The following is a 16,669-nucleotide window of genomic DNA, read 5'->3' on the forward strand; positions in this document are numbered from 1 at the left end:
AATGTGACAATTTTTTGGCACAATAATTGTCCCGTGTAATAGGGCCCTAAGTCTATGGGGTCTCATGGACACGGGGAGGGAGATTTATCAAACATGGTGGAAAGTGACACTGGCTCAGTTGCCCCTAGCAACCAATCAGATTCCACCTTTTATTTCTCACAGACTCTGGAAAATGAAAGGTGGAATCTGATTGGTTGCTAGGGGTAACTGGGCCAAGTTCCATTTTACACCATGTTTGATAAATCTCCCCCCTGAGGGTATAGGTTATTGGAATAGCAGAGGAGACTGTGCCATCCATAGTAGGTATAGTAATATATAGCAGCAGCCGGACGGAGCGCTGCTCTTGTGTCTTCTGCTCTTGAGTCTTGTGCTGTAGGAATCCGATCCGGCCTCCTCCTCCTCCTGTCGCTCCCAGCTCTGGCTGAGTCCATAAGCTGTGCGCAGGTCACTCCTCTAGTTAAGTCTGTCATCAGGTGCTAATTTATGCGCTGGCTGATCCGTTCTCCCCTTATCTGAACATTTGGAACAGGTGTCACCTGGACCCCAGCCACCTCCTCTCCTCGTGATGTGACCTCCATTCATACACTCCGCAGTTCGCTCGGTTCATACCTGAAAAAAGAAGTTTAACTCTTTGCAGGGCGACATCTGCTCCGCCGCAGGTTGTGATCCGCGTACGAGGAACATCTCTGACTGTGAAGATATTGGACGCCGCGGTGTGAACGGCTGATACGCTCTGACAACCAAATGTTCACAACCTGTCCGCACCATTTCCTTATAATTATTCTCAACTAAATTAAACCAAATGTATGTGTGTAGGTATCCCCGAGGAGCGTGGAGGGTCCGGAGCTCCCAAGCAGGGGTACAGCTAGAGGAGGACAGAAGGCAATATGCCATAGGTGCTAGAGGAGGACAGTTCCTGACATGGACAGAGGTGGCAGCAGAGAGCACTGTGTCAGACTGGAAAGAATACACCACTTCCTGCAGGACATTCAGCAGCTGATAAGTACTGGGAGACTGGAAATTTTTAAATAGATGTAAATTGCAAATCTGTATAACTTTCTGCCATCAGTTTAATTAAGAACTAGCTGGGTTAGCTGTCTATTGACTTGGTAACCCGACCCCTAGGAGACATCATCTGCATCATCTCCATGCACCTGTGCTGCTTCCATAGACTTACATGTGTCCCTGAGCCTAGGCTTCTGTAATATGAAAAGTTATAGTTCTCTCTCAGCTTGCTGTCAGCGAATTCAACATATGTATCTGTCTTTGTGTCATAGCTCTATATATTGTTAGTGTTATAGATGTTCTTCTGGATGGAACTATAATGGTTTCATTCACAGTCGGCAAGCAGAAATCTAAGTCTACACTACACCCCCACCCTCAGTAAACAGATGCCCATTATGCAGCACATAGCTACACCATGCGTGCGTCAGCTCTGCTACATCATCAGTCAATATTGAAGACAAATTAGGGTGATGTGATGCAAAATCAGTGAAAAAAACAGTTCTGTGGTTACTGTGCAATATAATGACAGCAGTGGGCAGGAAAGAAAGCTAAGGGGGCGAGTACACAAACGGACCAATCAGGGAAATGCATGATGGGAAATATATTTTCCTGGCTGGTGCCATCTTGGATGTAGATCGGCTTTTAGAAAAACTTGTAGCTACGGAATGGCAGCAGCTAGTAAGACAGGAGATTGCTCAAAATACTCAGGGGACTTGATGAGTAAGACCAGCTAGCATTTCATTTTTTAACTCTTAGGTGGATAATCTCTTTAAGAGGCCACTTAATATGGTGAATATGGTCCCTCTTCTAGGTCCTTCCCTGGAGGGATATCCAGCTAGTCCTGTGTTTTGAGCCTTGTAACATAGGCTCCGCTGAACTTTTTGCATATTGATGTTTCCCAGGGGGCAACGCACCTAGGATTTCACTGTATTGAGCATTTTAACCAGCAGCCGACAGTGTCTTCCTTGGCTGATCTCCCTGAGATCAGTGATCCGTTTGCCATATTGGTTACCTATCCCTACGGCTTCTCTATCAAATGAATGCAGCAGCTATGTGCCTATGCGTCCCATTGATCCATCTCGTTCCCCTTTCTTAAGACTGTGGGGTTCTCTGAGAAGTTGGAGATCAGATAGTAATCATGGGGCAACCTCTATAATGGCCAGAATACCTCTAATGTGTATGGCCAGCTTTAGGGTTTTCCCGTCAACGTCCATGGTGTGACCACAACGACCAACTTTTTGAAGCTTCGACATAAATGAATCGGAAGACAGTAAACCACACGGCTCATCTTCCTTCATCTATTCCAGTAATAACAATAAAACATAACACAACTAATGGACAAAAACAAAGTCACAGACGTCTTCCCGGCCGACGATAAAGAGAGAAACAAAATAGTCTAAACCTGACATAAGTTAATGCACTCGAGTGCGATATTAAATAGTTCCCAATGGCGATATTGCTGAGCCTTACAATCAGGCTCATGGATAATACAACTAATACATCGAATTTATCGTCAGTCAAGATCCTTCAAGAGAACGGCAGAATGTGCTTGAGTGTCCACGTTCCTGACGCACTATGTGCTTCTTCATAGGAGAGAGGAGTCAATAGGTAAAACCGGACGTTATCCTGGTGTATGTGGAGTCATTCATCATCCATCATCTTCTTGAAGGACCTCTCCCTCTTTCTGAAGGTCCTTCCATTGGGATCCATACTAGGGTTTCATTTAGTTCTACCTCAGCAGCAGAAAGTTCTCAATATTGTCCATGAGGTTCTGGTGACCAATATGACCAATGACCAAGTGGTTTTACTCTAAGTCTAAGAACCACAGTATTGTTATAGATCATAGAAGATGAGCCAGTCGACATTGTTTCTAAGAAATAATCCATGACCAGAATTTCAGTAGCATCACCAACAGCCAAAATATCTAGGTTGGTCATGTTGATAACCGGCATCATTTCCAGTTCTGCATTGCATCTTCATTGCTGCCGGTTACGTTGCCTTCAGGAAGTGAAGTAGGAACTTTGCATAGAGTAAAGACGATCAATGGGGTTCCCCACTCGAGTCTGCAGTGACCCTACTTCAGGCGCTGCTAGAAGACATTCGCCCAAGTTCAGGGAAGCATCGTCGCTGTCCATGTCGTGGAACATGGTCTCTCCACCTGGAAGACACAAGTCAAATAATGTCTCATATTTACTCCGATGATCCAGAATATCAAAATCCAGCATGGCTGACGTCTCTACCCCATCTGCCATCTTAAATATGAAATCTCCCACACACACATTGGCTGGCCAATCCCATTGAAATCAGGGAATTTCAATGGGATTATATGTACTTTCAGCTTAAAGTGACTCTTTTATTCACATTCCAAACTGTTGTCCCTGTTAGGGTCCTATTAGAGAAAATGATTTTTAACGATTAACAGTAACCAATCGCAAATAAGATTGTTTATCGTTAACCTGAAATCGTTTACCATATTACACAGAACGATAGTCGTAAGCTGTGATTGTTACAATGATCATTACTATGGTCGTTTACTCCATCTGATCCCAGCAAAAGAAGGAACGATTTGGAATTATAGCGCACGATTAGTGAACAAATGCGGAATTACAGTGAACAATTAGCGAACGATTAACAATGATTAAAGGGCCCTATAATGCTGCGTTTACACGTAACGATTATCGTGCGAATTTGCGCAATAACGGTCGAATTCGAACGATAATCGTACGTGTAAACGCAGCGAACGATCGAACGACGCACGATAAATCGTACATTTTGATCTTTCATCAGGTCATCAAATCGTCGTTCATCGTACGCAAAAAAATCGCAAATCGTTCCGTGTGAACAGTCGTTCGCCGATTTAACCAATGTGTGAGATAGGCTTAAACGATCGCAGTGTGAATATTCGTACGATATATCGTACCATCTAAACGCTGATCGTTATAAAAAAAAAAAACGTAAATCCGACATCACTAATCGTGCGATCGGGCCAATAATCGCTACGTGTAAACGCAGCATTACACTGGACAATTAGCGTGCGGAAAACCGTTATATCGCTTGAATTTGAACGATAATCGTCCTGTGTAATTGCAGGCAACGATCGAAAAAATCGTTCATGAGTCGTTGATTGTTGATTCGTCCGCTAATCGTTCGCTGTAATTCCGCATTTGTTCACTAATCGTTCAGTGTAATTCCAAATCCTTCCTTCTTTTGCTGGGATCAGGTGGAGTAAACGTTTATTGTAACGATCATTGTAACGATTGTAACTAACGATTTGTTCTGTCTAATATGGGGAACGATTTCAGGTTAACGATAAACAATCTTGTTTGCAATTATTTATCGTTAATTGGTAAAAATTGTTTCATCTAATAAGATTCTTAGGTCATACAGACACATGGTACTTTTCATATATCCATCTGAGCTTCCATAATGTAAAAAAAGGCTTTTATTTTCCTGTGCCAAGTATCTAAGAGACATTCCCAAGTTCCTAAAGTGCTGAGAGCTGTAACATCTCCTCGCTCCCCCTCTTATCCCTGCTCGATTAATGGTCAGCTGGAAGCCGAGCCCTGTTTCTATGTCTTACATCTGTGCACAGCATAGGAACAAGATTTGGAAGCAGGGATCAGCAGCCATCTTACTGTCTTTCAAGCAAGGAAAGGGATAGAAGTGAAAAGTTATTGTTTTGTTTTGTTTTTGCTTTTTTTACTGCATTGTAGTCAGTACTTTGGTATAAAAAAAAAAATCCATATAGGTCTTTATTTAAAATTTTGCTCATTTTCTCTTCCACAGCCTACATGTTCTCGCATATACTGCAGGAGGCTGTGTCTCAAGGCCCTATTACACCAAAAAATGTCTGACAGATTATCTTACTGATTTTTTTAGCCAAAGCCAAGAATGGATTTGAAAAAGAGGAGAAATCTCAGTCTTATCTTTACGACCTGTTCTCTGTTTATAGTCCGTTCCTGATTAAGGGTATATTCACACAAACGGTCTCGCAGCCAGATTCTCGCTGCGAGACCGGCAGGTCCTGGCAGTTCCCACAAACTAAATACTCGCTGCGGTCTGAACGACCGCAGCGAGTATGTAATTCTGCCGCCCTTAACCCCTTCTGCTCCCGCCCGGCTCCCCCGCTGTAAGCATACATTACCTGTCCTCGCTGCACGGGCCCGGCGTCCTGATTGGCTCCGGCCAATCAGTGGCTGCGGCTGGGCAACACACTTATTGGCCGGGCGGAAGAGCAGCAATGAAGTCACTGTGCTGCGGACCCGCTAATTATATGTGCGCTGAGCCAATCAGCCAATCAGCTGAGCGCACATATAATTCTAAATGTTTCTTCTAATAATGCTTTTGTGATAACATAATTAGAAGAAACATTTGATGTTTTCATTAAAGTAAAGTGATGATTAGTACAGAAAGCTCTATTGCCGGGAATATGAATTAACGGCTTATGGAGCTTCCTGTACTAATTAATATTTAATTAATAAAACACATTTTCGATTAAATAAATTCAGTTTCGTTGTTCAATAATTTAATTCTAACGAATCCATCATTGTGCAATTAAATATACTGTCAAAAAATAAATATATATATAAATATACATTTATTTATATATCTATTTATTTTAACAGTATATTTAATTGCAAAATGATGGATTTGTTTAAATTTAATTATTGAACAACGAAAGGGACTTTATTACAACGAAAATGTGTTTTATTATTTTAATAGATTAACCATGAGAGACATCGGCATTAGTGCAGAGGATCGCAAACCCCGGTAATAGCGATTCATGTAAACTGTGTTCCCTGCTTTCCCAGATGCATCCAGAGGTGTTTCCATCACTTTCTTAAGATTTTATTTGTTATTTTTAGTTGAACCAGATTTCAAAGTAAATGACCGTATGTTTTGAGCCGCATGTCTATTTTTTCCCACGGCCGTAGTTTCATCCGCACATTTACAGCCGCATAAAAAATACAGCCGCACAGTTACATAGTGTGAACCTAGCCTCAGGGTGCATTCACAACTACCGTATGGCAGCAGAAAATCCGCTGCGGATCCGCAGCAGATTTAACTAAATGAATGAACACAGCATTAAATACGCACTGTCAAATCAGCTGCGGATCCGCAGCGGATTTTCTGCTGCCATACGGTAGGTGTGAAGGCACCCTAAAGCTGAAAAAATCTGTCAGATAATCTGTCAGACATCTTTTGGTGTAATAGGGTCCTAAATCAGAGTAAAATCCATAAGAGAAGTTACTTTCCATCCCAGTCTCCAACCCTTATCTCTGCTTTCCTGAATGATCTTAGAAGATCAGCTCAAAAGCTCAAAAGTAACTTCTCTGTTGGATTTCACTCTGAATGAGACTCAGTATATGCGAGATTGTGCAGGCTGCAAAAGAGAAACTGAACACAATAATATTTATAAGAAAATAACTCCAATAGTGTTATAAAAAAAAAAAATAATAATAATATTTATTTAAGGTTATTCCAAGTACAATGCAATATTAAAAATATCTATTCAAAGGTGTCCATAGTTTTGTATAAAGAGCGTCTAATGTCATCTACAGATACAGTATGTTCACACGCTGTATAAGACCAACTGTTCCGTGACCCGGCCGGGTCATGGAAAGGCCGGTCTCAGTAAACTGCAGTACCGGCCGGGATGATTTTTCCTGAGACCGGCCGTTCTGGATAATCTTTAACGCCGCTGAGCCGCACACTCCATTGTGTGAACTGACAGAGTTCTAACTAACATGTCAGCTTCTTGCGGCGCCGCTAGGGATCTCAACCAGAGTGTATACCATGTGTATATTCTCTGGCCGGGATTCCCTCAGCCTGCATCACTACGTAAATACCGCAGAAATCATGGCCGTTGTAGCAATGGCCGTGATTTTTGCACAACTTACGTAGTGTGAACATAGCCTGTGTGTCTATTGTATGTTACTAGTTCTAAGGGACTGAGATTCATGAGATAAAGTGGTTATCACGCTGAGACGTTTTCCTGGATTTCCGGATCTTAATCCCATTGCAGATTGTATAGATGACACCTAATCTCCCAGCTAATCTTTAGATAAAACATAGAGGTTATCTATGATATAAGAGACAGCTAAAGACACAGAATATTACCGTAAGGATGCATGTGGTCTCCCGGCATCTGCGGGGGGGTGAGCCCTTGCTGGAAGGGGTCTGAACTGTACATGTTTTGCTCTATGGAGAGTAGATGTTGCTGGGGGAGCGATGTGAAGACGTTCATGATTCCTTCAATGCTGGAGTTACTGGAGCTGTGCGTCTGGGCTGCGGAACAGTCAGTAAAAACAAGGATTTAGTAACAAAACAAACACTATCATACACTAGCACGGATCAGAATGACTGCATTGTGGAGAGTATATATGTATACTGATAGGACTTTATTTTCAGAAATCAAGATCTTATGTTTTAAAGGGTTAGTTCACAGAAAAATTCTTTTAAATTAACTTACAGTGCCAGAGAATTGTAATTTACTTCTATTTAAAAATCAAAAGTCTTTCAGTACTTATCAGCTGCTGTATGTCCTGCAGGAAGTGGTGTATTCTTTCCAGTCTGACACAGTGCTCTCTGCTGCCACCTCTGTCCATGTCAGGAACTGTCCAGAGCAGGAGAGGTTTTCTATAGGGATTTGCTGCTGCTCTGGACAGTTCCTGACATGGACAGGGGTGGCAGCAGAGAGCACTGTGTCACACTGGAAAGAATACACCACTTCTTGCAGGACATACAGCAGCTGATAAGTACTGGAAGACTGGAGATTTGTTCATTAGAAGTAAATTACAAGTCTCTGGTACTTTTTGGCAGCCAGAGAAATCCCCACAACTGCGCTGCTGGAGGGACTAAGGGCCCTATTACACAGGACGATTATTGTGCAAATTATCTTTATAAAGGTCGAATTTATACGCTAATCGTTTAGTGTAAATGCAGCAACGATCAAGCGACCAATGAGAAATCCTTCATTGCACGTTTCTCGCTGTAATTCCGCATTCGTTCACTAATCGTTCTGTGTAATTCCATGTCGTTCATTTGCTGGGATCAGATGGAGTAAACGATCGTAGCAACGATCATAACTAACAACTTGTGTTCCATGTAATATGGGGAACGATTTCAGGTCAACGTAAACAATCTCGGTTGCGATCGTTTATAGTTAATCATTTAAAATCACTTCATCTAATTGGACAATCAGCATCAAACAAACGATGTACAATTCCTTGTTGGTCGTTTGATCGTTGCCTGCATTTACATAAAAGGATTATCGCTTAAATTGAAACGATAACGATAATTCACACGAAATCATCCCATGTTATATACAGATTTACCTCCCAAATCGTACACTTCATATTGCTTTGTCTATAGAATCTTACGGCTCTTGGAATGCGGTAACACGAATCAAAAGTTACTTTTAAAACAAGTAAACGGTAAAAATATTAGAATTTTTAAATTAGAAGTAACCTAAAAAGGTGCCATCAAAACATACAACTTGTCCCGCAAAAAACAATCTCCCAAAAGTCATGATTCTTAGGATGCAACAATGGAAATCAGGACTGAGATACCAATTGTGTATAGGAAAGGAAGGAGACTCCGACCAGTAATGGAAGGAATAATGATGAGGCCGGCAGCCCCTTCCTGTAAGAGCTCGCACTCCCCGGGCACGGTCCTACCTGCTGGTACACGGGACGGGTTCTGCTGATCTTGCTGCTGTTGCTGTTGTTGTTGTCTTCTTGCCAACTTCTTCATCTGTTTAAAGCAAAGTACAGGAATAAGACAGGAGAGCGTAGGTGAGTGGTCTGTGTAGGATTCTGGTAATTCTATTAGCGCACTCTCTTTATAAATCAGCTCCGGGAATGGCATGAGGAGCCCTTACATAGCTTCCTGCGAGGAGCCAGGTTACTGAATGGCATCTGGCATTAGGCCTATTATAGTCTATGGCGGTAACTGCTGATCATAGGGGGGTCCAGCAGTCAGATCTCCACTGATCCAGCATTTACCTACTGTCCAGTGGAAAGGTGATACATGGCAACGTGCAATCATTTATACAATAACTGGAGTTGAGCGGATCTGTCAAATTGTTCAGATTCAGCAACGTTCTCCAGACCTGAATGTTCGGCATTTGATTCCCAGCAGCTGCAGAAGTTGGATGCAACCCAAGGGAATCCTGGAAAACATAGATACAGCCATAGGCAATGTTCACGCGCCGTATCTTTTCGTAAAAGTATGGCCGTTGTTGCAATCAGTAACAATGGCCGTAATTTTTACAAAAAGATAAGTGTCCTGTTTCTTTATGGGATCCCGGCCGGAGTGTATACACATAGCATACGCTCCGGCCGGGATCCCTTGCGGCGCCGCAAACAACTGACATGTCAGTTTTCTGCGGCCGCTATTCAGTGAATAGCGGCCGCAGAAACCCTGTCAGTGCACATTGTGGAGCGAGCAGCACCAGCCACACACTCCATAGTGTGCAGGGGGGAGTTCTGATGCGGGCGTGCACGGATGCACCCACATCAGAACTGCGGCGTGAAAGATCTTTTCAGAGACCGGCCGCTCCTTGACCCGGCCAGGTCACGGAATGGCCAGTCTCTTATGCCATGTGAACATGGCCATAGGCCGTATTCATGTTTTCCTGGCAGCCCTAGGACAGCATGCAATGATTGAGTTCGGAGAACGTTGCTGAACCTGAACCCTTTGAATGAGAGGTGAGTCCAGATTTCTTACCTTTGCTCTTTGATTCTGGAACCAGACTTGCACCACACGGACACTGAGGCCGGTTTCTGCAGCAAGGGTCTCCCTCACCTACACAATGGAAACATTCATGAGTCAGCATAGAGACTATTATATACTAATGCAGACATTGTACGGAGAGTTTTCTCATCTTATAAGGTATTGGCATATTGGTGACATGCGCCATCACTTTCTGATCATTGGGGGAGGGTCTGACTTCTCGAGTCGACCAAGATCCATGTCAGGTCACTTGTTTCTCACTTTGGGGCTCCCAGCCACCTTATATTTAATTTTTATTCCTTAACTGTTGTTAGGAACATTGCTACACTACAACATCTCCCTATCAATGAGATCTATCGGGCACATTTGGTTTTCCTACAAATTGTATCTTAGGGGAGCTCTGATTCTTATTGATGAGACTTATTTTCAGGAAATGCTTAATGGGGGGGGGCAAAAAAAAGTATACAAATTAACTGTCCTCTAAAAAATATTAAATATCTCTTACCAGCCAAATCAGTCTCTTTCAAAAGCATCAATTGTGAAATTCTTTTAAAATGTTTCAGACTATTTGCCCAACTTTTCCCCTTTGCACAGTGTCAGTAAGTATTGGAGTAATAATATGACTGTACGGTATATTATACAAGTCACATCTGATAGATCCAGTAAGGCCAGCACCATCGTACCTTTCGGCATGGTTTGGAGGAGACCTCAAATGAAGCCTTGAAAGCTCTTCTCTGCTGGGTGGTCAGAATGGTCCTTGGTCTTTTCGGCCGCTTCTGATCTTTTCCATCCTCATTTCCTTTCCCATCATCAAATTTGCTCCCATCTTCATCATCATCGCTCTTACCTATAAGGCAAGAAATGAGAAATAGTAAGACCAGCTGTGTCTTACCTCACAATAGTAATATGTTCCGTCATCGATGGGAGGAGATATTGGTGCACTGCGACCGCTTCCAGTGCACCGGACCTGCTAATTGGCAAATGCAGAAAAACTGAGATATGTGGAGAACTGGGCGGCGGAACAATAAAAGACTGCTGGAATCAGCGCGGCAGTGCTTATCAGTAAGCATTAGTGTTAACACAGCACTTAAAGGGGAACTCTTAGCAGGTTAGACGAATCTAACCTGCTGATCTGTCCCTATTGCACAGGAAACACTAAGGAGGAAGGTATGTCTCTTACCTTCATCTTCTGCACCGTTCCGGTGCAGTTAGTAGTTGGCTCCATGGTCCATTAAGACCTTTAGGAGCGGGGGGGGGGGGGGGGGGGGCCAGGGGACTCACTATAAGGTAGATAGCACATAAGAAGCGATGGAAGTTCGGGGACGGCCGGGATGTAAGCGGCTGATGCAATATCTGTTTGATGCTCTAAAGGGTTAGCTAAGTCTAAGCCTCATGAGTAGATGTTTGTATGTAAAACCCGCCTGTCTGGAGGCTCTTAGCTGTCCATGAAAATGGGCAGAGGGGGGGTACCTGGATAGAGTGGGGTTGGAGACCAGAGGCTATGTTAACACTAGGTCTTGGACTTCAATGTGTGAGTGGGTAGGCTCGCCGATAGCCCGGGGTGCCCAAAACTGGGTGCGTCCGGTTATAAGGTGAGCAAGGTTGAAGGTGTAAAGAGGCTAATTAGGGTTGAAATAATGAGATGTTATAAGGTGAAATGGGGTCTGACTCGTCCCCCGGTGCCCCGCCCGGGTCTGTGGGGTGGTATGGATGGGGCTGCGTCGCTGCCTAAATGTGTGTTGGATAGTTAATTAGGATATACTAGAGGAGGTGGAGGAGGGCAGAGGTAAAAGAATTAAATCATAAGATAGGATTGGGTGGGCGCCCTGCGGGTTTAACTACACAGGATAGTAACATTATTAATTGTGAATGTAGTTAAGGGGTTGTGGGTTTCTAGAATAGTAGGCAATATTTGGTAGAGAAGGGAACTTTTCATCTGTTACCGTGTTTTTTTGTATATGATGTAGATTTGATTTAGTATATGGAATTATGTATGAAATAATAAAATCTTTAAAGTAAGAAGGGGAAAAAAAAAAAGACCTTTAGGAGCACTGACTGCCCCATCCGCTCATGGAAGGTCCATAGTCAATGGATCGGCACTATGGGGGCAGGCAGTGCTCCTAATGGATGCCCCAGTGCTCCTAACATTTCACCGTACCGTGGAGCAAAATACTCACTAGACCAGAACAGTGCAGAGGAGGAAGGTAAGAGACGTATCTTTCTCCTCTACGTCTCCTGTGCAATAGGGACATATCAGCAGGTTAGATTCGTCTAACCTGCTGATGGTTCCCCTTTAAATGCTGGAGTGCTGGTTACTTGAATTGAGCATTTTTCTATGCTGGAGTGCTCAACTCAGGTAACAAGCTCCAATGCGAGACTTCAGAATTTAACCACATGCCCCCTGCTGGCCAGAATGAAGGGTGCCCGGTTAACCTATAACATTTTTGCCATTCAAATTTTTGTATATATTGTCCCTTGAAGGGATAATTCAACAAAATATACCAAAAAAAATTGAACAAAAACGTAATAGGTTTCTACAAGACACATTAGAACTCCAGCGGTATGCCGGCAACTGCCGGCGAGTTTTCAGTTTCCCTGCAGCACCGCCACAGGATAAAGGAGGCATTACACAGTAACCATTCAGATCTGTAATGCAGGACATCGGTCCTCCAGAGCATCCACAGATGAGGATCCTGAACTAAGGACCCCCTTCTATTAGCTCACAGCCCCTTGGTAGGGTATGGGGGGGGGGTTCCGAAGATAGTCCAGTGAGTGATTGTACATAATCTTTACATTGTAGCTGTCTCTCTCTCCTCCACGTCATAGCGCCGCCTCCACTTTTGTTGTGTAATTTAATACGATTGTAAAACTTATCAGGAAAACTAATGAATATTTCACGTCCTAAACTCCCTTTAATGGAGCATCAATTATTAAGAGCGCTTTTTTTCTCTAGTTCCATTACGGCCAATTTGGAACGGAAATGAACGCTGAATTAAAAGAGGGAATTTATACGTCGGCGGGCCTGATATAGAGGGCGGCGGGAAGACGTAGGGATCCTGGTAATTAATAACACAGTAGCGGATGATAAATGTAAAGATCTAACCCCTCCCCCCCCCCCCCGCCGCCTCTGACTGATGACATCACTACTGTCATTCAGACATAGTGTACCACTCATATAAGCGCCAAGGACACGGGAAGTAAAGTTATTTACTTGTTTAGGCTGGGTTCACACCGCGTTTTTTGCAATATATTTTTTTTCATCTGTTTTATGCAAAAAAAAAAAAAAAATGAAAAACTGAAAAAAAATGATGCATTTGTGTACATCCGTTTTGGATGTCGTCATTGTTTTAAGTGTTAAACATTGGCAAAAAAGGTAGTGTGAACATGTATTAGCGCTCTGGAATCAAGGGCGCTTTATAAATAAATAATAATAATAATATTCCACTACAGCAGGGTTGAGGAACCTTCGGCCCTCCAGCTGTTGCAAAAGTACAACTCCCATCATGCCTGGGCTGCCAAAGAGCCAAAGCTTTAGCTAAAGTCCCTAAAGGTTCAGTACTCGAATGCTGTATCCAAGTATCCAAAGAAAATCAGGAGAGGTAACTGTTATTGAGGAGTTCACCAGGATTACAGGGCCGGGGATTCCCCTCATAATAAGGGTAATTCTCACTCCAAATGGGTGTTCCCTGAAGCAGAGACATAGAGAGAGGCAGGAGCAGCGGCTGTTTGAACTTGCTGCGCCCCACCCTTGCTTCTCTCCGCTGCAGGGAGAAGCTCCTCTAGTCTGCCCCAGCCCTGTGGACCCTTCTCCAGGCCACCAGCCGCTTCTCCTCACTCTCTGCCTCTGCTGCGGGGAAAACACTGTAAATAAGAGGGGAATCCCTTCTCCTTTACAGTAAGTAGTGCTGCAATATATGCACAGCTACTTACTGCTAGTCCAAAAGGCCCTATTCCACGGAGCGTTAATCAGCCGAATTGGCCCAATTCGGCCGATTATCACTCCGTGGAATAGAGACAACGATCAGCCGATGATCGTGTCATTGGCTGATCGTTTTTTTAGGTTTACACCTAAAATCATCAGGCACCCACCACGCATCGCTGCATGGAATAGCAATGTGCAGCAGGCGACTGACAATTTCACAAGCACCATGCTTTACCTAAGCATGTTGCAGGTCTTCTCCTGCGCTCCTTCTTCCTCCCGATTCCGTGTGCAGCAGCAGCTTCGATGCGGCCTGTCCTAGATGACAGACCGTTCAGCCAATCACTGGCCAGGACTGCCGCGGTCTGTCAGCTCAGACAGGCCACACCGAAGCTGTTGCTGCGTGCAGGACTGGGAGGAAGAAGGAGCGCAGGAGAAGACCTGCAACATGCTTAGGTAATGTATGGTGTTTAAACAAGAGCTGGAAGGACATCGGTAACGATGTCCCTGCAGCCCTCGCTAAATGATTATCGGGCCGTGGAATAGGCCCAGTAAACGAGCACCAATCTAGCAGATCGGCGCTCGTTTACATTATTGATCGGGCCCCCATTGGCCCATGGAATAGGACCCTTACACTCTGTAAAAAACAATTAAAGACATTTACATTGTCCCCTATGGGAGCAAACAGCTCAGTTCACAATCTGCTCGGTTCTGGAATAGCCTTCCAGAACTGATTAAGTTTGAGAACAGAGGTGTCACGGTTTATCACGACTATGAGGATAATGCTGACAGGCATACTATAAGGTCCAGTTGGAGGGCCTGAGTTTGACCCCCTTCCTGTTCCTAGAAGTTCAATGCATTTTAAAGAACTTTGAGTTGAGAAAAAGCGTGGAAGTAAATAATGCCGTTCCCATCCGAGGTGCCACAGATTGAGACAAAGCAGCTCCACTTTGCTATGGCGACAGACCGTCCATTATAACCAATAACAGTGTATTTATATCTATATATTAGTCCATATTACAAGGGCCAAGCCGAGCAGATAGGCTGAAAAAGAGCAAACATAAAGGACACAGGGGATCGGCCCCTAATATCGGCCGGCTTGTCACCACCTGCTACAAAAGATCCCGCTTGTGTGAAATAAAGAACGATGCAAATTCGAGAGTCTTCATTTTAATGAGTGAGATCTCCTCAATCCTAAATGTCCCAGGCGCTCGGAGGGCTCCTTAATGAAGCCTTAACCCTCTTCTCTTAGAGGGAGGAAACATATTGTGTTGGGTGACCTTTGCGTGAGTCGGTCTTGGAGGACTCCAGACAATGGGAAGGTCCATATTGTAGCGGAGGTGCTCCTCATTGTACCAGATGACGGCTAAAAGGGACGGGGCGGATAATAAAGCCGCACTCCTCGCTCTCGCTTTCTCGCCTATTGAATCACTCTTTCTTTTGGTGTGAGGGAATTAGATGGAGAGGCAGAGTTAGGGCACTTAATTGGAAATGTGGATGATGGGTTTTGAGTCGGTTCTGTTTACATAGGATTGAGTGGCTGAGTTGACAGAGGCTGTAATTGAAGTACGAGCTTTGGAGATTAGCTCCGGCATATGGGATCTGCAGCTCAGCTCTGCCCCTTTCTACATTTTCCAATAAAATTGGGTTTAACTTATGCTTTCCCTCTCTCACCCTCTTGTCTATTGAGAAAAAAAAAAGAAAACCCTTTGAAAGATAGACATTAGAAAGAAAAAGCAAAGCGGGGGGATATCCAACAAGAGGGACCAATCCTGGAGAATGAAGATGGCAACGGAGAGACGAGTCTGGGGCAACAATTCCCTCAGATCGGCGATGGGGAAATAATACTGCGTGAGCATAGATGGAACTGATATAAGTATCCGTGCACTGGTTCTATTCTATCCTTTGCAGGATGTATCCTATAACATGTGATCTGATGGACATGAGCTCCATCAGATCAAGCGGAGTAATTAAAGTGAACATATCCTATAGGTACATTCTAATAGAAAAACCTGGACTGGGGGACACCGTGCCACACCAGTCATGTGATCCCCTCATTCTCATGATCAATGAGGGTCCTAGAGGATGGACACTCACGGATCATACAGTGATGCCAAATCCGAGTAATAGACGATCACTGGGAATAGCCCTTTTGTGTTAGAAGATCCCCCCCCCCAATATTATATTACGTAAACCAAAGCCGTAAAGTAGTAAAATTATTTATTTATTTATAACATTTCTTTAGTAAAGTTATACAACTTTATTTTTTTTTTAAATTGGCTGTGTTGGGAACTGCAGGGCTGCTAAGTCATGGTTCTAGCACAGTTATCTATCACTAGTGGCAATGAGCCTCCCCTGATGTCTATATAATACATGTTACCATTAGGATAGACATTACACAGGGGAAGCTGTCTGTGTCACTAGTGCTGCAGCCTCCACAGTGAAAGGTGTGAAATATTGCAGTAATGGAGAGCAGGTTACAATGATTTCCCTCTTTTTGTTTGCCATGTGATACCTGAGTCCGAGGCGGCCGGGCTGACAAGGCTGAGCAGATCCCGCTCTCTCTCGTAGTCGCTCTTACAGAGGAGTTGTCCGTCTTTCAGCACAAACTCGTCCCCTTTCTGCAGTTGTCTCTCACATACGCAGCAGCAGAAGCAGCCCAGGTGGTAGACGCTCTTCTGCGCCCTCATGACAAACTCGCTGGGGGTGATGGTGTCCAGGCAGGAGCCACATTTTACTGCAAATAGTCTGGACGGGAAAAAGAGACAGGTTCACGTTGTTATTATTATTATTATTGAAGGAGAAAAAAAATTCCACAACATCATCAGGTGAGGTTAGATGGCTCCTATGCCATTATCCAGTGTGTTTTAGGGCATTTAGATTACAGGTTTATGTTGGGCCTTAGGGGACTGGGCCTTGGTGCAGCAGTAAAACAGCAGAAACTACTGACACCAAATGTAAAAGCAAGGCACCCTCTGTAATCGCACAAGGTCTGCCACAGCTTCCAAC

At 43.9% G+C, this 16,669-nt stretch overlaps 1 protein-coding gene across 1 annotated transcript in view; it reads right to left on the bottom strand.

Annotated features, from left to right (window-relative positions):
- Nucleotides 1-2,289: 2,289 nt before the first annotated feature.
- The window catches only part of LMX1A (LIM homeobox transcription factor 1 alpha), a 71,219-nt gene continuing 56,839 nt past the window's right edge, over nucleotides 2,290-16,669 (bottom strand). The window contains exons 4-9 of the mRNA XM_069969049.1: nucleotides 16,176-16,408; nucleotides 10,425-10,588; nucleotides 9,736-9,813; nucleotides 8,685-8,760; nucleotides 7,126-7,293; nucleotides 2,290-3,163 (exon numbers count right to left, since the gene is read on the bottom strand). Of these exons, the coding sequence (XP_069825150.1) occupies nucleotides 3,006-3,163; nucleotides 7,126-7,293; nucleotides 8,685-8,760; nucleotides 9,736-9,813; nucleotides 10,425-10,588; nucleotides 16,176-16,408 (877 nt within the window). The 3' untranslated portion in view covers nucleotides 2,290-3,005. The remainder of the gene's footprint in view (nucleotides 3,164-7,125; nucleotides 7,294-8,684; nucleotides 8,761-9,735; nucleotides 9,814-10,424; nucleotides 10,589-16,175; nucleotides 16,409-16,669) is intronic.

This window comes from Dendropsophus ebraccatus, chromosome 4 (genome assembly GCF_027789765.1).
Source record: "Dendropsophus ebraccatus isolate aDenEbr1 chromosome 4, aDenEbr1.pat, whole genome shotgun sequence".
In the NCBI taxonomy this organism is placed as follows: Eukaryota; Metazoa; Chordata; class Amphibia; order Anura; family Hylidae; genus Dendropsophus; species Dendropsophus ebraccatus.